This window comes from Lathamus discolor, chromosome 4 (genome assembly GCF_037157495.1).
Source record: "Lathamus discolor isolate bLatDis1 chromosome 4, bLatDis1.hap1, whole genome shotgun sequence".
Lineage (NCBI taxonomy): Eukaryota > Metazoa > Chordata > Aves > Psittaciformes > Psittacidae > Lathamus > Lathamus discolor.
This window is the reverse complement of record NC_088887.1, coordinates 99,580,490-99,601,599: the sequence shown is the minus strand read 5'-3', so window position 1 is coordinate 99,601,599 and position 21,110 is coordinate 99,580,490. Positions and strand designations below refer to the sequence as shown.

General features: G+C 43.5%; 2 protein-coding genes across 3 annotated transcripts in view; one reads left to right on the top strand and one right to left on the bottom strand.

The window, feature by feature from the left end:
- Positions 1–7,109, top strand: part of KPNA3 (karyopherin subunit alpha 3) — a 53,818-nt gene extending 46,709 nt beyond the window's left edge. For both annotated transcript variants that reach the window (XM_065678284.1, XM_065678285.1), the window contains exons 13-17: positions 277–381; positions 517–588; positions 687–849; positions 1,751–1,845; positions 4,378–7,109. In XM_065678284.1, the coding sequence (XP_065534356.1) occupies positions 277–381; positions 517–588; positions 687–849; positions 1,751–1,845; positions 4,378–4,476 (534 nt within the window). In that variant the 3' untranslated portion in view covers positions 4,477–7,109. The remainder of the gene's footprint in view (positions 1–276; positions 382–516; positions 589–686; positions 850–1,750; positions 1,846–4,377) is intronic.
- A 9,989-nt stretch (positions 7,110–17,098) lies between these two features.
- On the bottom strand, positions 17,099–19,605 carry ARL11 (ADP ribosylation factor like GTPase 11). The gene has a single exon (XM_065675832.1). It carries the CDS (start codon positions 19,123–19,125, stop codon positions 18,520–18,522), a length of 606 nt encoding a protein of 201 aa, XP_065531904.1. The 5' UTR covers positions 19,126–19,605; the 3' UTR covers positions 17,099–18,519.
- Between the last annotated feature and the right edge of the window lie 1,505 nt (positions 19,606–21,110).

The window sequence follows — 21,110 nt, the reverse complement described above, 5'->3', positions numbered from 1 at the left end:
TAAGTACTAATCTGGCCCCATAGATTAATCATGTCTATTTTAGATTAATCCTCTGCATGTTTGGTTTTCACAGTGCAATAAAAGTCTGTGTGCTAGAAATGCAGTTCCAGGAGGAAACCTGTAGGTTCTGTTTAGTGATTGGGCGCATGGTATGATTTTAGGTTTTGAGGTTGTTTTGTATAGTTTGGTTGGGTTTGGGCTTTTTGGTATGGTTTTTTTTTAATCTGTTGACTTTTTTCTTAAAGCGTTTTGCTTTTTTGTTTTGTCCAATTGTAGGAAGCAGTTTGGTTCCTTTCCAATATCACAGCAGGAAACCAGCAACAAGTTCAGGCTGTAATAGATGCTGGGCTAATCCCTATGATCATACACCAGCTGGCTAAGGTCAGTCAAACTATCAGCTATGCGAGTTGTCATCCTCTTTTTATAAATCTGACACAAGGAGTCTGTGATTTTTAATAATAAGCTTGACAGATGTTTCCATGCTGATTTTAATGAGCTATTAATTTTATTTTTCAGGGGGACTTTGGAACACAAAAGGAGGCTGCTTGGGCAATTAGCAATTTGACAATAAGTGGGAGAAAAGATCAGGTATGTGTAGCAAGATTCCAAATTGTCACTAAAATGTTGCACATGCAGCCGTTTGTAAGAAACACGATGTTGAAAGCACTTTTTTGTTCGTTATTTAGGTTGAATACCTTGTACAGCAAAATGTAATCCCACCATTCTGCAATCTACTCTCAGTAAAGGATTCTCAAGTGGTACAGGTGGTGCTGGATGGTCTGAAAAACATCCTGATAATGGCTGGCGATGAGGCCAGCACAATAGCTGAAATTATAGAAGAGTGTGGAGGTTAGTACTTATTAGGCTTTTAAAAAATTTATTTGGTGGATATTATTCTGTCTTCCCCTTGCTGCTGGTCATGTTTACTACAGCATTTTTTTGCCATGGCTATTTGAATAAGTAAGTGAGACTGTTGGGTTTGCTTTAGAGATCATCATGTTGGAAGAATTGTTGAAGGAGCTTTCTGTAGCTTGAGTATTCTTTAGGTTTAAATGAAAATTGTACTTCTTTTAATTTGATTATTGCATATACTTTTGTTCTGTGGTAAAACACAATTCTTGCTTTAGTTCACTGCCTTGGAAGCAGTTTTTAGGATCATTTCATTACAAACCAAATCAGGATGAGGAGCCATCTTGATACTGCAATCCAGGTTTTAGCACATGCTAATTAATGTATTACAGTAAGCTAACAGTAAAGGGATATTGAAGAACTTACTACACTGGAAGTTTTTCCCTCATATTGTTCCATATCCTGTTTGAGAATGGGACTAGTGTTTTAAGTTGCTCTTAGTTTGGGTTTTTGTCGCCTTGTTGCTTTAAACTCTTACGCAGCACACAAAAGTAGCCACTTTCTTTTGATGGTGTACGGAAAGCAAAATGACTGAAACAAAAGCTATGTAGTATGCATGAGGCTTAAATATGGAGAATTTTATCTGCAAAGAGAGAAGATTCCATTATCCTTTGTTCATAAAATGGGATATTCCGTGGTATACAAAAGTTCCCAAACTACTTCTCTTTTCTCTTAAGAGATAAAGATAGCTACTTTGTAGATAGTATTTGCAAATTGACCTACATATTTTCTAGTATGTTTCAGTAGTAATGTTTCATTATTTTTCTTATTTTTTTTTTCAAAGTAGTCAGTAACTCCAGTTTAAACTTACAAAACTCTTTTCCATTTTCTTTTTATTCAGGGTTAGAGAAAATCGAAGCCTTGCAACAGCACGAGAATGAAGACATTTATAAACTAGCATTTGAAATCATAGATCAGTATTTCTCTGGTGATGATGTAAGTATGCTAAAGACTGATGAGTGTATGCGCTGTGCTGTTAGCTTAGTAAGTACATTGTCGTTGTTCCTCGGTTCCAGTTGCCATGAACATAGGGAACGTCTGGGAAGTCAGTTTTCTTGCTCCTTTTTCAGTACAGCTTCTGTTAATTGCAAGTCTTTGAAGAGTTTCTTGATACCCAGAATTTTCTTTAACAACATCAAGACGACTGCTCTGGTTTCGCCTAATAAGTTGGTTGACACTGACCTAATTTTGTCACACTGACATATAAATCGACATGTAATTTCTTGAGATTAGAATCTAAACAGTTCTTTGGCTCTCCTTTTTACTTTCGTATACATCAGTCTGGAGGGAGGGGTGGATCCTTAGTTTCAGGTCTCAGATTACTGTATTTCATGTCTGTAATTGCTCAGTCTGGATTCTGCATTGAAAAGAGTCATCAAAACTGTTAACACTTTCTGCAACTGATTAATCTAGACCATCTGATATTTTGTTGCACCCTGGTTAGGAATTTTGAGCCTTTGGGTTCTAGCTCTTCCTGCTACTGGCTGTCTGTGAGTGCCTCAGAAGCATTTCAACAAGCAATTTGAAGACAAATAATAATTATAAAGGCCATCCAGGGTGTCTGTTGTTGTGCAGCCTAGCAGAGCTATGTCTTCAGTTCCTCTTAAATTGAGCTCCAGATACCAGCTCTAACTTTAGGACTTGTTAATTTTCAGTTCTTGGGCCCATCATGGGATTGCAAAGTTAGTCAGCGGAAGTTGAGATATGCGAAAAGCTCTCTATGCTTGTAATGAGTCTGTGAGCAGTGTCTAATAGTCTCCAGAATAACTCCAAGACTTTTGTAGCTGAAACCAAAGAGTCTAGTGGGGAGGGTTGAAAAATATCTCTTTTAGGAGTTAGTGCTCCCTTTTGTGCATTTCCTTCTTACTTAAATGCAATTTAATTTGTGCTTGATCTGCTGAATTCAGCTCCTTTACTCAGGAGCAAGACTTTACTTCAGATTATTGTTTATACTTTTACCATGTTTTCTGGGGCTTGTAAAACTTAAAATGGTAGAAATTCCATGACTGGAAGATAGGAGTTCAGACATAAAACCAGACAAATTTTCAGGTGGTAATTACAAGTAGGAAAATAACCCATATCATTTGAGGATTAGTGAAAAGAAAAGGGAAAAAAAAAAAAAAAAGAAAATCCAAATTGCCCTAGGTTGGTAAGAGCCTGGTTATGTTATCCTGCTTGCCAGTGTCAAGATTGACTGCCCATGAGTATTCCTGCCTTCTGTCACTTCAGGATCTTCTGTATTCTCATGGGATTTTGCTGGCTACTAGATATCCCTTCACTTTTAATCCCATCTGCTCCTTTGCTGAGCCCTATAGAGTGCACAGCTTTGTAAAGGACCAGCACTAATGGCTTCCTGATTTCAGTTTATTGTGTCAGAGGCATGTGAACTTAGGTAACGCTATTTTGTAGTACTGCAGAAGGCAGAAGTACTAATTTATCAACTGGCAAACATTTTGCAAAGCATTCTGAAACCAGATTTGATCTTCATTTGGGCATGACATGCCCCACCCTTGCTCATGCAGATCGTTGCCATCACCAAAGGCCTTAACTTTACCCTCCAATTTAGGTATTGTCTCCCAAAATAAAGAGAAACAAAGATTTTAGATGAGTCATTTCTGACTTTGGACTACTCCAAAGTCAGATCTCAGAAAGCTTGGACCCCCCACATAAAAGCTCTTAACCTTCTTCAGAATGACACATGGTTTGACACAAGTGGTTCCTGCAGCCTGCTTTGTAGAGGTGGCATGTTTGGAGGATAGATGCAGCTGGTGGTTGGAGGAGGATGGGTAGCATTTGAAGTTATGCATATTGATAATACTGATCATGCTATTTGCTGTTCCTAGGGGTGGTAAATACCTACATTCTAACAGCTCTGAGGAAGTTGGGTGAAGTTGGATACTGATGCCTTTCATTCTGTATACATAGAGTAATGATGTGCTTTTGGATTCTAAAAAAATCAGCTTGGCTTGTGAGAGCTATATAAAAAACTGCTCTGAAATGTGTAAGAATCCATCAGATTCCAACAGGAGATACTGAGTACTCTTTTAAGCTTTATATAAGTATTTCTGTCAGCTGCTGATAGAGATTATTTTCATGTTGAAAAAAAAAATAACGGGAGAAAGTACAAAACTGATTTTGGAATTCATAACCAGTGATCAGCCAGCTCCAGAAGTACTAAAAATTGGCACTGAAAATTGAATCACACAGCTAAAATAGTAGCTGTTTTGACCAAGCAGCAACCTGGTCTCTAACCGTTACAATTTTTTGTTTCCCTGATGGTATTAGAACAGATTTGATGTGTTGTTCTTTTTCAACATATCTGAGAAATGGGATTTGAAAAACTGATCTAATTTTATTGCAATAATATTAAAAAAGAAAAAAAAGATTGGCATTTGTGAATCTCTTCTACGCATACTGAACTGTGCAGGGAATTGGCCTCTCACGTGTTTTTGTTGTTGTATTTTATAGATCGACGAAGATCCCAGTCTCATTCCTGAAGCCACTCAAGGAGGTACTTACAACTTCGACCCAACAGCCAACCTTCAAACAAAAGAATTTAATTTTTAAGTCGAAAAAAGTGCAGCTTCTCTGTCCCACACCAAAATGAAGCACCACCAGATGGCTACCAAGTGAAGAAACAAAAGGCTCCAAGACACACATGCCTCTTCGTTTTGATGCTTCTAAAGCAAGCCATGTATCGGTCACTTTGCAGTTGCCAAACATCACTATCACATGGACTGTAAATGCATATGCATGATCTCTCAAACTGTTCCAGAATTCTTTTTAACAGTCCCAACCACCTTTTTTTGCCTTTTTCCTGGTGCCACATGCTGAAAACCGCAATCTGCAGTTTTGTTAAGAATATTCCATAGTGGTGGCACATTGGCTTTCCACGGAAAAGTAGCTTCTTTGGAAAACGGTGCGCTGTGGATCAAGACACTTTGGTATGATGCATACATTTTGGAAGACTTTACAGGGGCCCAGTTTCGCTGAGCCTCCATCATCGTCCTCCACAAACATATTTTCATATACTTTATGTGGAAGAATAGATTCAAAAATGCAAGCCAAATGAATTTCATTGGTGAAACTGAAATAAAAGTAACTTAAACAGAAACAAACAAACACTTGGCAATTGATTAAACACTTAAGTTTAAAACAAAAAAACTACTTCAGCTGTCAGTAATTGATGTGTGTTCATTAACTGCCTCAGAAACCAGGGTTGGAGAACGAACTGTAGATTTGGACTGGTAAAGCTTTTGCCATTATACCTAATTTTTGAGAACAGCGAGCCCTATTTGACCACTCACTTCAGCCTGTGTGTTCCTGCTGTTTTGAAGTAATCAAATGCTGTGCATGGTATTTTACCTGAGCTACAACCTGTTATGGACTTGAACTTCTGTTTAAGCTGAAAGCAAGAGTCCCAGACTGTAGAAAAAGAAAAAAATATCTGTCCAAAAATGTATTAGTTACAAAGAATCTTGCTTTCAACTTTCAGTAGTCAATATATTTTGTTTTAAATTGATAATTGGATATGGTTGATTTATATTGGGTTTAAACTGTGGAGCTTTCATGTTTACTGTAATTTAGTCTTAAACTATTTTTTACTTAGTAATCAGTGCTTATGATGATGTGGTTGGCAACAAACCAGCAACTACTTAGAAGCGTCATAAAAGCTTCATTCTTGGAGTATCGGAAGAGTAATTCGGAAGTTAGTCTCAAATCTTATTCACATGATTAAAAAAAGATACAAACTGGTTGACGTGTGAGGCTGTATGGAAGCTGCCGCTATTCAGCATCAACCTGATGTGCAGCGCACATTAAATAACTTTACATAAGGTATGTAAGGTCATTGCTTTTGGAAAATCGTCTGACCCAGTCATTTTCAAAGGGATTTTGGTATTGCTGGGGTGAAGATTGGTAACTTTGAAATTCTGTAAGCTGTCACACAAACTGGTTTTGTTGCTGTTGTTTACTGGGTGTAATTTCCCAATGCATTGATGTGAAGGGATAGAAAAATCTAAACTAATTTAGTTATTGGATGTGGGTTGTATTTACTGTGATGAAGATAAGGACAGATGCCATCAGAGCTTTGTGGATCAGCTGTTTTTCCACTGATGAACAACGCATAGCAGGTGTGCATTCATTAAATATATATCTGCCAAGGTGGAGCCACTTTAAAGAGTGAGTTGTCTTGTATCTCAACGGGATACAAGCGTATGTTTAAACTGCAAGATTTTTACTTGCTAGATAATCTGTTTTAATATAGTGGTTTGGCCTCTGATTATTTATAGGTTTTATAAATTTTAGAATCAATTTCTCTTTAAGGTGGCTCAGATTTTTCAACTCTTGTGCACATAAAATTGAGTTGAAGTTCATTGTGCCTTTTTTCTTTTCCCAAAAGTTGAGTTGAAGCTTCATATGGTAACTGCATCCTATTCACACACTATAGTCTAAAAATCTTGAAACTGTGTGGTGTTCGCTAAAAAACTAAACAATAAAAAGTCAAAGTTAGGTAAGGTCACAAAGTTTTTGTGAAATTAGAGTTCCAGCAGATGTTAACGTGAACAAATATTTCCCCCTTCTAATTCAATTTAGTCTCCCTGTATGCCATACAGACTGACGGATACCCTGTTCCGCCTGCACTAGCTTATTATCCTGGAGATGACATACAAATTGATACTGAAACAACAGTTTTCCACTACTGTGAAGATTTGATCCTTTTCTTGCACTCAATGCATTACATTAAAAGTGAACATCAGAGAACTGGGTAAGGCAGGACAAAGCATTTGCTCAGTTCTTTCTGTTGTGACCTTATCAGCTTTTGATTGGGATTGCACCATTTCATAGTTAATAAAGGAAACAAAGTATATTGCTGCACTTTTATGTTTTCAGAACAGTGTTTAAAATTGCATTGTTTTTATTATTTTTTTAAACTATCAGTTAAAATAGACTAAAACGTTCTTTCAAAGAGGCATCTAAATGTGTTCCTAATTTTGTATATGGGCTTAGGTTTTGTAACCAATAAAAAGCTGCTATCAAATACTATAAAAAATTCAAGAACTTATTTTGAAGATTCTGAAACTGCTTAGTCTTCATGGATTGACTTAGGAGTTTTTGTCTTTGACTAGATATTAGTTAGCAGAACTCCGCATCAAAGTTTGAAGTATGTTATACAAGAATGAATAAAGTACTCTAATGCAGTCATCTGTGAAACTTTGGATACTGTTCCAGTATGGAGTTTCATACTTTTTAAGGAGATGTTTCCCAATCACGTATTCGAGGCCGTGGTAAGTGAGCTGCAGCTGATTCGTGTAACTATTAAATAGCAACTTCACTTTAAAGCTTTCACAGTCCTTGTCTACCTCCAGAAATGTCCTTTCCAGGCTCCCAGTGCTGATTCAGCACTGATTTTAAGCTCAGGATGGTGTACAAGCAAGCCCAACTCCTGCCCAGCATGTGTTGGGAGGAGGCATGCATCAAGAGCAGCCTTAGGCAGGAGACTGGTCTTCCATGGTACTCCATAGCCGGAAGGGATGGACAACATCCCTCACCTCAGGCATGAGTGACCCCATAAAGGGGGATGCTCAGAGATAGATTGGAGGTTTCAGACTTGCACTGTCCAGCAGCCCCCTAATTAGTACTGCTTTAATTATGTGAGAGCTGCTGTGGAAGAAAACCTCTTTAACTGCTTGAAGGTGCCTGTGATTCTGCAGCTATGGCTTTGCCATCCTTGCTATGTGTCAGTCAGGTGAATCACCCTCTCTCCATGGGTATGTTGATGGTGGAGATGAGCTTCCAGGGCTGTATTTAAATCTTTGGAAATGGTCTTCCAGGGGTGTATAAACGATAAAAGATTTCAGAAGAACCCAACTCCCATTTCCAAAAGCAGTTCAATCTCTTATTTTCCATCACCTTTCAGTTGACAGAATGAATGGTCGTGGTTTTTTGGCAACCTGTTAATCATCCAGTTAATCCACCTAGATGGTTTGACAGGCACTACCTTGGAATAAAGAATTTTAAGAGACATCTCGGGTCCACTGACAGACATATTGTTTAAAAACCTTTAAAAAAATCAGTGGACTGGCTGATAGTTCAGGCCCATTTTGTTACTCTAATCTGAACCGTTACCCCCTCTAGATTCAGAGGGTGTCTCAAACCAGTTATTTCTACCAAAGCAGCCTAGTTGCCTTGCGTTGCTTCTACTTTGCAGTGGAAAAAGTACTCCCTTTTGTGTCATAATTATGCTTCTATTCAAGCATATGTAGGACAACAAATTATGCCAAGCTGTTAGAAAGCACTTTTCAGGATGAAAAGGAAAAAAAATAGAAAACTGTGGCCTCCAGCAGGTAAAGCCTTGGGAGATTTTGCTGCAGGGATTTGTGATGATTGTCACCATGAACTCGACAGCAGCACAGGCAGGGTTGAGCTGGGACTGCCTGAGCTGCCCAAGTCTGCTTTGGGTGGTGCATTAGTTCAGACTGCTCTGGAAAACTACCTCGTGTTAAGATGTGGATTACAAACTAGAGCAGCTTTGCACTGTCCTGATTGTGGTTTGTGCTGCAGAAGCAGTAATGGGCAGATGTGATCTGTGCTGCTGGCCTCGACCCAGAGGTGTCCAGCTGCTGTTGTTGCAGCACCAGCAGCTTCCTTTTTAAATGCATTCCTGATACAGCTTGCTTGAGCAGCATCAATTTTATAAAGGAGCATAGGAGTTACTTTTCTCAACCTCAGTTTTTAAAATACGTATTGGGGACATTACAGCCTTGTGTATTGCACCTAAGAATACTAACCTCGTGATTCTTATGTTTTAAAATGAAGGCTAAAGTCTTCACTGCTCTCTGCCTTCATCTGCAGCAGTAAAATAGGGTCAATGTCACCACGCGAGCTCAGGAGAAATAGCAAGTTTCATGGAAGGATTAAGACACCCTGTCGGAAGGGTCTACCCTGGACACAGCAAGGGAGCTGCAGGAGGAGGAGGTTAGCCTTCGCTGCTCAATGTGCATTAATCAGGGCCAGGGATGCACGAAGATGCGGAGGATGGATTAGCTGTCCTCTTTGCTAAATGGAGTCCTGAGGAAAACTGGTGTTGGATTTTTGTGATGTGCTGAAATGGAGCACGAGGAGCTCATGTCTGCATCTTGGTTATTTGCAAGCTGATCACCTGCAGTGCGTTTTTTCCCCTTTGGTGGTTTTTTTCCCCTTTTGGTGTTTTTTTTAACCCTACCTCATGAAGACAGACGATCCCTCACACAAATTTGCTACAGGAAAAGGGAGGATGAAATTGAAATATTTCGCCAGTGGCTTCAGCAAGTTCAGTGCTAGGTTTGTGCAGGGAAATACTTAGGGAATCTGGTACCTCTTGCCCTAGGATTAGACCCATCTCTGTTCCTTTCTGTTCAATACAGTTAATAGCTGGTTTCCCTTGCATTTTGTACTTCTACATCCTGTTAGGGCTCTCTGAAGCCTAGATACTGCCTACATTGAAAGTAAGAGATAAAGTCCTTCTGTTCTCCTTGCCATGGTGACCTTAGCTTACAAGGGGAGGACTGCAGTGAGGTCAGGCCCCATTCCTGTAATTGTGAGAGTATTTGACATTAGCTCTCTGAGAATGGTTTGCATGGTCTCAGGCTTTGTCACTGTAAGCCCAGCAGCACGCAGGAAATCTTGGGATGAAATGTGGGCAGGAGTTGTCTTTGGACTTGTCAAGTTCTCATGTTTAAATAAAATACATACAAAACTCCCCAAAAGCGTGTAGCTTCATCAAGACAGGTTTTTGCATCCCTCAGTCTCTGTCATGTTCCACGTCTCTGAGCCGTTGCCTTTACTGCTTTAGAATAAATATTAAAAAATAAGAGGTTAGAAACCTATCTTTTTCCTGCATGTTTGGAGGCAAACAAAAACGGTTTCAACTGCTGCTGAAACACAAGCTGATGCCTGCGTCTCGCATGGAATGACTTCTGTCCAAAGGGCTCGTTTGTGAACATTTATAAGGAGCCGGATGTGCAGACATGGTTGGACACGTAGCAGTAACACTCACTTCCAGCTCTGTAATCTCAGTGTTTCAGGGCTATATATATATATATATATATATATCCCTATTTATATTTCTGTATATTTGTAGATCTCTTGTAGGCCTCCTGTAGATATTGGAAGACTGTCACAAGAAGTGGCTCTGGGGAGACCTTAGAACAGTCATCCAATACCTGAAGGCAGCCTACTACAAAAGCTGGAGAGCGGCTTTTTACAAGGGCATGTAGTTACAGAACAAGGAGTATTGGCTTTAGACTGAAACAGGGTAGGTTTGGGTTAGATATTGGGAAAAAATTCTTCACTACAAGGGTGCTGAGGCACTGGCACAGGTTGCTGAGAGAAGCTGTGGCTGCCCCATCCCTGGCAGTGCTCAAGGCCAGGCTGGATGGGTCTTGGAGCAACCTGGTCTAGTGGAAGGTGTCCCCCCAGACCTGACAAGCATGTTCTCCTTTGCTTGCACCTCTGCCTGCCTCTCTGTGGTTGGACCAGAAGCATAAATCTCTGCTCCAACCCAGTATGACACCTGTCACCTCCAAAGCTCTAATGCTCTAAATCAGTCTGGCAGCATCAGTGTCCTGTCTACTGGTTGCCATGAGGAGCAATAACTGCTAGAGCGGATGAACTGTTCTTACATTTTCCCTTAGGCCTTGGATTTTCATTACTTATTTTTTTTGCCTGTGCTGGCTAACCACATTTGTATGTGGCAATGTGGCTGTTTTCAATAGGCCACAGCCACTTACACAGACAAAAACCACTCGGCAATTGGCAGCTCTGCAGTAATGCTCTGCTTTGCCTTGGAAGTAGGAGCAATATGTGCTGCCTAACTGAACCACTGGGTTCTGCAGTGAGAGGACAAGCTCATACAGGCCCATGTGAGGTTTGAAAATGGAGGGACTGGGAAAGAACAAACTGGAGGTGTCCTTGGGAAGAAAAATACCAGCTGAGAGCAGAGCTGCGGCCCTCATCTTCTAGGGACATAGGATCAGGAGAGGGTCTGTTCTCCTCATAAAGACACGCACTTTACACCTCATTATCTTCTGGCTTTTGACAGTACTTAACAGTAGTCATTTTCTTTGGTGATAGTGTAAATGAAGACCAATGCTAAAAGTTCATCCCCCCAACACAGGCAGTAGTTCCAGAGGTTTGGGTTAGTACGGGACTGGAGCAGGAGTCCAGCACTGCACCAGCTGCCAGGTACCTGCATGGCAGACCTCAGGGAGGAGCTTTCACAAAGATGCAAAAGTAGCTTCCCCCTCTTCCTGGGGGAAGGCCAATACCAAGGCAAAATTTGATAGAGCATTCCCAAGGATGCCCCATTATTTTTGCAAGATGGGGTGGACCCGTCACCAGCAAAGCAAGGGAAGCTCAGCAGAGAGGAGCAGGAAAGTGGTCCTGAGCCTCCAGAGCTGCCCCAGGAGGGATGGGGTCAACATCCACTGTGCCCCTGAGGAAAAGTATCTCTTCAAAGACTGCACATGGGAATGACTGGGAGGGCTGGGGCCATGAGCTGCTGGAGATGGCTGCAGGCAATACTAGGGCTTTGGGCAACACAGGCACCACAGCCTGGCAGGAGGGAGCTGTTTCAGTCCCTTGTCTCCTTCTGAGCTTTCCCCCTTAGAGAGACCATTATTCTCCTGAATCTTCACCCTGGAAGAAGCACTTGTGACTGCCTTCTATCAGACGCTGCTCTGTCTTCGATATAGAAAACAGCCTCAATGTTTTTGTTGTTCTTTTCTGCACTCTATCTGCATCCCACAGTAAAAATAATCCCTCACATTGCTATTTATCCCCCCAGCACCATCAGCAGAAGTAACAAATGACCTTGTTGTTCCCTCCCCTTGCAGAGCTGAAGATCCCATTAGCACTGCATGGGAGCTCATGTGCTGCTGCTGACATGAAAATACTAATGCAGGAAAACTGCTGGAGAACAGGACCTTAGAGTCTTAACTCTCTGGGAAAGATCAGGGCCTCGGCCAGAGGGAGAAGTCAAAAATGCCGCAGATTAGCTTATGGCAGGCTGTGCCCTATGTGTCCTCAGGGCTGGCTCTGGCTTGCCCTGCTTCTGCTGTCACTTCGATCTCGTCTGCGAGACTGGGTCCTCCTGCCACCCAGTTCATGGCCACCACTGCTCCAGCCACACAGCCCCTGTTGTCTTCCTCATGGGAGATGCCTCCTAAATAAATGATTTGAGACTCATTTTGGTGCTGGAACTTACTGGAGCTTCCTGCCATTTTCTTGAAGGTGATGTCCCCCAGGAAAGAAAACAGGCACAAGGAAGGAGCTTTTGAGAACATACTTACTGTGAATTTCACGTCAGCATGTTGTACCCATGCTGCTGGTACAAGTCCTGCACTGAAAGTCATGTCAACCTTTTAAAAAGGGAAAAGAAAGTAAAGCAGCAATGCAAATAACACACCTGTAAAAAAAAAAATAGCCCAGCCAAGCAACCCCTCCAGACCCTATAAACCAAGGGCAGTGCAGGAAGTTTCAGCTGCAAAACTAAAGCTAGCCCCAAACCAGGCTGCCTCATTCAAGTCATCAACTACTGACTCAAGAAAATGAGGAAGTTGGTGCCAGACTGTTTGGTTTCATCATGTCCTGCCTGGATTTAGGGTTATTTATACTTAGTATAACTAGCATCATGCATTCCCAGCACTGCACATCTCTGTATTCAGCAACTGAACCCAGCACATACAGTGCATGGGAATAAGCCGCCGCCAGTAGAGCAGTAGCCTTGTCCCACGCAGTAATGGAGCAGTAATCATGTCCCACGCTGTAGCTTCAGGACAAAGATCTTCCCAGAAGCAGGAGCGATCCGTGCTCCATGCAGCCACCCACTTCACAACTCCAAGCAACCACACTGAGTAAGTCAGGAGGGAGTTACGCACACAGAGTTTCTCAGGTGTAACAGAGGCGAACAGCCTGACCTGGGAGGTCAGCCCAATGCAGCTGGCAGTGAAACCTGCCCAGCGAGGAGCTTTTGCCTCTCTGCTGCCAGGTTTAGCTCTCACACAAACTTAGCCCGGAAGGAGCACTGACATTGATGCAGTCCAGCAACCGGTTCTTACGATGGTTTCTGAGAGGGGACAAGAGCCCCCCAAGTGTTAACACTTCACTGCTTACAGCGGTTCTCCCTGTTTAGGTGATTGGGGTTGAGGTTAAGAGCCAAAAATGGATAGGCTGAAGGGCTCTGAGGAACACCCGTAGCATGAGCAGCAGTCCCCAGGTTCCATCAAGAAGAATCATAGAGTTTAACAAACTTCCATTTCTAGACCTGTAGGATTCACGTTTTCACATTTCTCTCCTGTCTTTAAGGCCAAATCTTTCTGCTGTTAAATGTAGGCTGACACCATGGAATCGCAGAACGGTTTGGGTTAGCTGGGACCTTAAAGATCACCCAGTTCCAAGGAACCACCAGGCTGGCGTCACCTTTCACAGCAGTTGGCTGATTTAGCTTTCTTTGTCCCTTTTGTGCGAAGTACCAGGTGTGGGGATGACACGCTCCCAGCCACGCACGCACCGCTGAGGTCCTCGCCCAGACATCGGCCTTCACCTGGTGCTTTTGACAACGCCTCAGGAGCGTTAAGTCAAGCACGTGCGCCACGAGAAAACCAAGTGTTGGGAAGTTCAGATGAGGGCCGGTTAGTTAACCTTTGGAAGGGTGCAGTGTCTCAAACAGGTCATCATTTGCCATAGTCATAATCGGCTTTTAATACCATTTGACGACACTAATAATGTTATTTAAGATGTGGTGTCACACGTGGCTTTGCTCCTTGTTTTTTCTTTGTGAGTTACATGTGCTGAATCTTTATAGGTGGTATTTCAGGGTTTCTCTAAGAGGAGGAAATTAATTTACAGCTGTTAGGTGCACTAAAGTGATAATTCAGACATTCCACTGCATTGTACAGCCTGACCCCTCACTAAAGGTTTGTATTTTCAATCTTTTTTCATGTTGTGTTTGAAAAGAGAGCACTTCTTAGGGTTTTCCTTTGAGTTCTTATTGCCTTTTCTTCCCCAGCTGTTTCCCAGGTCCCTGACTGCTGCCCTAACGCTCTTTCCATCATTACAGCAGGTCACAGCTTGCTCTCACTGCCTGTTCCCTCTTTAAAGAGCTCTCTGTCACCCAATCGTGCCCTTGCCCTGCAGCCCTGGCATCACACGGTTCCCCTCTGATCTCAGACCCCTCAGCAAGACCGTGGTGAAACCCATCAGAGAAGCTCCATCAGTAAGGGCAGGTCAGGTGGCAGGTAGGTGCATCCCTGAACAAAGAAATGGTGCCAGGAGCAGAAATCAGCCAATGCGCAAAGAGAAACCGTTTCATGTCATAGAACAGCTGAAACAGGGAAGTTGTGAAGAGGCCGGGGAAAGGTGACTCATCCTTCCTGCACCGGTGAAAGGAAGGGGAAAAGGTGAATTATCCTTCCTGTGCTGGTTTTAACACTGGTTGTTGTTTTGTTGGTTTTTCCCAGCTCGCTGTCTCCTTCTCTCTGGGAGCAAATGGAAAACTTCTTGTCAAGAATTCCAGCAGAAATCTGTGCTGGGTTTATAGTCATGACGAGGGTTTGTTGAAGCTGCTTTGAAAAGCAGCTCCTCAGAAAGGCTAGTAAATCAGTGAGTAATTAACTATGCCTTTTCATAAGCTGTGGCTGCCCTGGTCCTGGCAGTGCTCAAGGCCAGCTTGGACGGGGCTTGGAGCAACCCGCTCTAGTGGAAGGTGTCCCTGCCCATGGCAGGGGGTTGAGAACTGGATGCACTTTAAGGTGCCTTCCAACCCAAACCAGTCTGGCATTGTATGATTCCATAAACAGTGTGAAAGACGGCTGAAGTGTCTCGGTTTCCTTCAAAGAGGCAGAAGGACACAAAGGCAGCTCCCACTGCAGTGATCCCCACAACACAGAGAAGGGATGGGAGGTCCCAGGACTAGAGGAGCTGATGGGCCTGGGCAACGGAGACTGCTCTGAGAGCTCCAAAGAAAGGCAGATACTTTCCAGTACGGCTCTTCTCAGTGGAGCGGTGGCTGGGAAGAGTAATGCACAGTTATGGATTCCAGTTATGTTACTGTAAAGGCTAATACATACCAGAGTGCCTCTGAAAGTGTTGGGTTGTTGAACCTCTGTCCTTGGAGACATTCAAAACTGCTGCACGAGGCATTGGGAAACCTGATTTAAGCAGGGTTTTGGACCAGATGTTTTTTCCAAACCTTGCTATCTTAGGAGCTGGCCACTTTTGCCAATACATTTAGCTCATAGCCACCAGGTTCATGATCACAGAAAAGCAGACCACATTAACTGACCAGCTCCATTAAAGAGAGCTGATGCAGCTGTAGGAAGCTACTAGCAAAGTCTGGAGGTGGGAGGCCAGTTACAACAAGGGGGTGGGGGGGAAACAGCAGTGAAACTATTCCCAAGCAAATACTTGTTGCTGGGGTGGTGGGGCGAAAGGAACAAAACGCAGAAGGAAAAATAGAAGGAAATAAAAGAGAAGCAGGCTGCTTTTCTAAAGGTCTCCCTCTGGCTTTGAAACAGCCAGCATCAGGGATAGCAAGTGGATGGAGTTAACATCCAGAAAAGCCACTAAAGGGAGATCCTGAGCAACCAGAGTGGGCTCTGGGGCCAAAAACCCAAAGGACGCTTCAAATTTGTGAGGAACCTGAAACAAGGAAGTGTCCAAAAGATTTTTCTTTTCCTGCTACTAAGAGAGAAACTGTTATTCTGGAACTGGCGCAGAGGCTGTGACATCTATCACATGGAGGATGGAGACTGCAAGTCTAAGGGTGCCCTCCTGGCCGGAGTCTGTGAGCATAGATGTTTAAGGGATTAATACTGCTCTGTGTGGCAGAGGTTCTCCTGCAGAATTACCAGGAAAAAGAGGTAACAAACATCCCTCCCCAGAGCTGGCTCTTTCCTGCAAACCTCCATGCTGCTCCCTTTGAACCAGGCAGCGCTTTTGACACTGAAGCATGCAAGTGCTGCTGCAGAGTGTCCCACAAGCTGTTGATTAGAGCAGTGCAGGGCTCGTTAGATTGACTTGTTTCAACATGCTTTCAATGCAGGAGGAAAAAGCAAATAATTAGAAGTAAACTCTGCGTTGCTGTTTCAGATATTATGACCCATCATCGTTTTGACAGTCTCCAACAATGGCATAAATGAACTGAGTAATGAGACCGGGTGTCCAGAAAAGCCTCATTCCGGAAAACAAGGATGGTAAATCACATGATGCCCCATGAGATGGCGTATTTTGCCAAGTTACTGCTTCAGGGGAAGTGAACATTTTCAGTAACCAGGATGTTGCTTCATCAGTGTCAGGCATTCAGGGTTCCAGTGCCAAGAACAACCCCTTCTTCCCCACCTCCTACCTTGCTGTTTTGATTTTTAATTGGTGGTGTCTAACAAAGACTGGTGGTTACCTCTACTTGCTGCCAAAAGAGCCTATTTTTTCTCTTTAAAGGGCTCAAAAAACACTCACGGGGTAATGGGAAGGCTTCAGTGCCTTTTTCAATCACCATCAGACAGTCCTGTAGAGTCAAATGCTCAAACATCATTAAGAGTAAAACATCATCAGGACAACTCCTCAGTCTGAGTTTAAACTATTGCTGATCCCCCATGCTAATGCACAATACTCTGCCTTGTACCAGTGAGACACAAGACCAAAACACCTTGAATTCAGTAAGGAGGTTTCTTTTTGGCATGGCAATGCAACACAAGAGTATTTTGGCTTGTGCCTCTGGGACTGGTGTTCAAAATAGCCAGATGGGGCACCAAGAAGATGTGACTTTTTCATGTACCAGCAACCAGGCTGCACAGATAACCTGAGTTTGTTCATCTGTGTATAGGTATTGCCACTTGGTTTGTCTCACAAAAACTGCTTGGTCTGGCTCTGACAGTCAAACACTCAACATGTGCATTGGAGACTTGTGTGTTACAAACAAACAAGGGCACCTACAGCAAGCCAAAGGCAGATCAACCTGCTGATGTTAACTGCAAAGATTTAAAGACGTGATTTTGTCCTTACCATGCACACGGGTTTGTCATATAATGAATTATACCATTCAGTGCTCAGTATGCTCATAACCATGATCACTTTGGCCAGATCAACATAGGAGCACTATTTTATAGCATATACTAGTTCTACATTAACACAGGTAAAAAAAACCCAAGACTTTTTCCATTGGGAAGGATTACTTTTATTGATATCTTCCTATAAATGTCAGATTCTATTTCTTCATGACCATTTAAGCTCTCTTATTCCAGCTGCTGCCTTCTATGAAATGAGGCTAACAGCACCAGTAACAGCTGGGTGATTAACTCCTTCACAACTGTAAAATGCTCTGGTATGAACAGATTTTGTTGTGTATTTCTCCTTGGTGTTTCTAGGTTGAATATGTTCTTCCTTGAAAGCAGATGATTTCTGCTGCCTGAAAACATTGTGTCCTTTCTCCCCTTTCCCCCCACCCCTTCCATTCATTCCATAATTAAGTAGGGAATACTACGACATTCCTTAATTTAAAAATGAAAACCAGCATTTTGGGTACAGGGAGCCCTCAGGCACATATTCTGTGTAGGCTGAGCAGGGTTGGACAAAGACCACTACTGCAATAAGGGACCCACCCAGCCCCATCGTGAGCTGCCAGGGGCATTTCAGCTACTCTGATGCAGCTGAGTGTGGAGGTCCCTTTGGTTGCCAACCCGCCTGTGCTCATAAGTGCCCATGGTTACCAGTCCTTGCACATAGAGTGGTCTTGTCCAGTTGCAAGAAGTCTGAGAGATGAGATTTCATCTTGGCTGTTCAGACCACCATGAGGATATCTAGAGGTTGACTGGCCATGCAGATGTGTTTCCAACATCTAGAAGTCAGGTTTAATTTCTTCATATTTAAATAAAATACAAGGAAGATGAGGTCCATTTTCATTAAATCAGTTTGGATAAAAGCGGAGAGTAGAAAAGAAAGACCCAGAATAAGAAATGCAGAAATTATATACACATCCTCAAACCGCATTACACCATCGAATCCTTACTTGCTTCCATGGCTTGAAGTTTATACCTGCAGATACTGCACTAACATCAATTAGCCATTAGACATTTCAAGTCCTGCACTTCTGCTGCTCCCATTTAGCCATTTCTTTTAGAGGCTGTTTGCTTTTCCAGCCAATGAACATGTGATTCAAGCTGAGACAGAAGCAGCGTGGGACACATTCAAACACCCCCTGTGGGGATCACCCCATCAGGATATCTGCATCTGGGCTGGGAGCCACAGAAAGAATAAAGCCTCTTCTGTCTGTGGTGCACATCTCTGTTATAGTTTATATCGATCTGACAAAAAGCATCCCTGCTGAAGCACTGGACACGCACACAATGGATGAACAGAGCCTGGCAAAAGCAGATAAACTGTAGCCGGTGATGAGAGTCCAAGAGACAGGGCCAAGAATGCTCCATGATGGGAGTTTTGCTCAGAGGTCATCTTGGTTGGTTCCAGTGGTGAGTGGCTGGGCGTTCCATGGTGTGTGCCAGCTGCAGATCTGCTCAGGTTAGGGGGTACCCAGAGGCCGGGATCCTCCATGATTGGGAAAGATGGTCCTGAGGTTCAGGTTTGCTCTGGAGCTTGCCTGCTCCCCACTGGCCCTGTGAAGGGCTCCTCTTGGGATGGGAAGCTCTGCTCCAGACCCCGCAGCAGCAATCCCAGGATGGCCAGGACTTCCTGCAGGCCTTGCCCAGTGTGGGCACTGCACCCCCGAAGCACCCAGCGGCGTCTAGCCAGCTGCCCCCAGCACAGCTTCTCCCCCAGCTCGGCCGGAGCCAGCGCTCCCGGCACCTCCTGCTTGTTGGCCAGCAGGAGGACGGGGATGCCAGCCATGCTGGGGTGGCTCAGGGCATCCTCCAGCGCTGCTGCTGCCTCAGGCAGCCGCGCTGTGTCTGTGCTGTCGAGCACGAAGATGAGGGTGTTCGTGTCCTCCAGGTAGTCAGGCCAGCTTGCCCGCAGGCTTCCTTGTCCGCCAATGTCCCAGAGGGTGAAGGATACACCACAGGGTGTCTGCAGAGTCTCCACGTTGAAGCCAACCGTTGGGCAGGTCTCCACAGCCTGGCCGCTCTTGAGTTTGTACAGAAGGGTGGATTTGCCAGCCAAGTCGAGCCCCAGCATGACAACTCGAGCATCTCTTTTGCGCCGCTCTTTGGAGATCAGCTTCCCCATCAAGATGCTGCCGCAACTGTAGCACAAAAATTGCAGCCAAAAGAAGAAAGCGAGTGTTTTTCCTGGTAATGTCAGTTAAGAGAGTGCTCAATCCTGCCTCTCTGAGAGAGCACTTAGGTTTGCTGAAGAAAGACACAGGCAGCTTGCTTTTGCTTGTCTTCGTAGCTAAAATGAGGTGAGAGCTATTCTTTATGAGGTGTGGAACAGAGCCAGGGAGCACCGTTTGAAACAATTTTTATACCCCAGCTCTGCTGCTGCTCACTTCCATTTTCAATCATGACCTGATCAGTGCAAAAGAGAGCTAGCACTCTGCAGGAAGAGGTGGAGAGATGCTGGAGCAAGTTTCCCCTTCACCACGTCCAGAAATAAATAAGCTTTTGTTCATTGGCTTCTCAAGAGGAAATCCACCCCCGGCAGGACAGGACAAGGAGGAACCCGGGCTTCAAACCAGTGTTACTCTGGGAATTTGCTGAATCACAGCTTAAGGGTGTGGATTTAAACATGAGCAACAAGAGAACCGACCATTCTTCTGACGGTCTCGTGTTAAAAACTACAGTATCAACCTCTGCAGCATCAGCTTTTGCTGCCTGGTGTGCAGAGAGAAATGACAGCAATTTAAAAAATGCACACAAGCATGTGTTTTAATGTCTCATTGAAATACAACCAGTAAGAACGCCTTCCCCGAGGTGAAAATCTACAAGGTATTTACTACATTTTAACTTCTGTAAGTGAAGCCATGCCTGCCACTGCCTGAGGCGGTAAAAGAATTCTTTAAAAGAAGGAAAAAATGTTTTAACAAGCAGCACGCTTGAACTTTACACGCCAGAAGCAAAAATGTGCTGCTGAAACAGCTCCCAGAGTCACTTCTGCAAGAGCAGCACCAGGCAGAGTCCCAGCAAAGCTGGTATTTACCTTCCTTATTGGTTGGGGTTTGTTCCGAAAAGGCTGCTCAGAGTCGTGCAGAACTGAAAGCAGCTGCAGATCTCATGTCATGGCATTAACACAGACCTGATCTCCAGCCACCTTTGAAAGGACCCCAAGTTAGAATGGATTCGGCTGAAAGGGAACTTAAAGCTCATGTACTTTGAACCCCTCTGCCACAGGCAGAGACACTTCCACTACACCAGATTGCTCAAAGCCCCATCCAACGCGGCATTGTGATCATTGGCAAACTTCATCAGGTTTCATTTGATCCTATCACCCACATTGCTTATGTTACCATTGTCAGGCTTTTGGTTAGTCCAAAAGCTAATGTTTATTTACAGCAGTTGTTGCAAAGTAAGCTAACGGCATAAATGCACCACCACGCATGTGATACATCATGCACTGTTCATTTGTGTGTGATCTTTTCTAAAACCAGTCTGTCAGCGCAAAAAGGGCAGGAGACTCTCTAAATGGGAGTCAAAAAGGATAACTGCAGTGTGTAGTGCATCCTAGCCCTTCAGAGGACTCCTCGTATATTCTGAAGTGTGTGCTTCTGCTCAAGGGTTACCCACTTGTCCGTGTTCTTCATTTTTTACATTAAGTTACATTGGTGTCTGGCTCCTTAATCTGCTTGTTCTCCATTTTGGGAAAACCTGCCTGCCCATACTGCGTTGTACTATAAGGTTAACACAGTTGGTATTTTTTATGTACCAATAGGCCAAGCGAATTGTCTCTTGGTCTTTTCATGTTTCTCCTGCCTTTGCTACTTCTCATCTTCTCTGAGGCTTGACAGGTGGCTGTGTAAGCAGTGTTACACCTGACCCGACATTCTTAGCACTGTCATTTCTCTTAAGTAAACTAAAACATAGATACAGGAAGCAAGGTTGGAGATCCTACCATCTGATGAATAATTGAGTATTTGAAATGTGATGGAGTCTTTATTGTGTCGTTCTCTAACAGGCTACAGAAGCAGGCTGCTTCTATAAAAAAAGATATAAAATAAAAAGAAGAAATAGAATAAAGACTGCAACCAGGTACAGTTTTACTGAAATTTGCTTTTG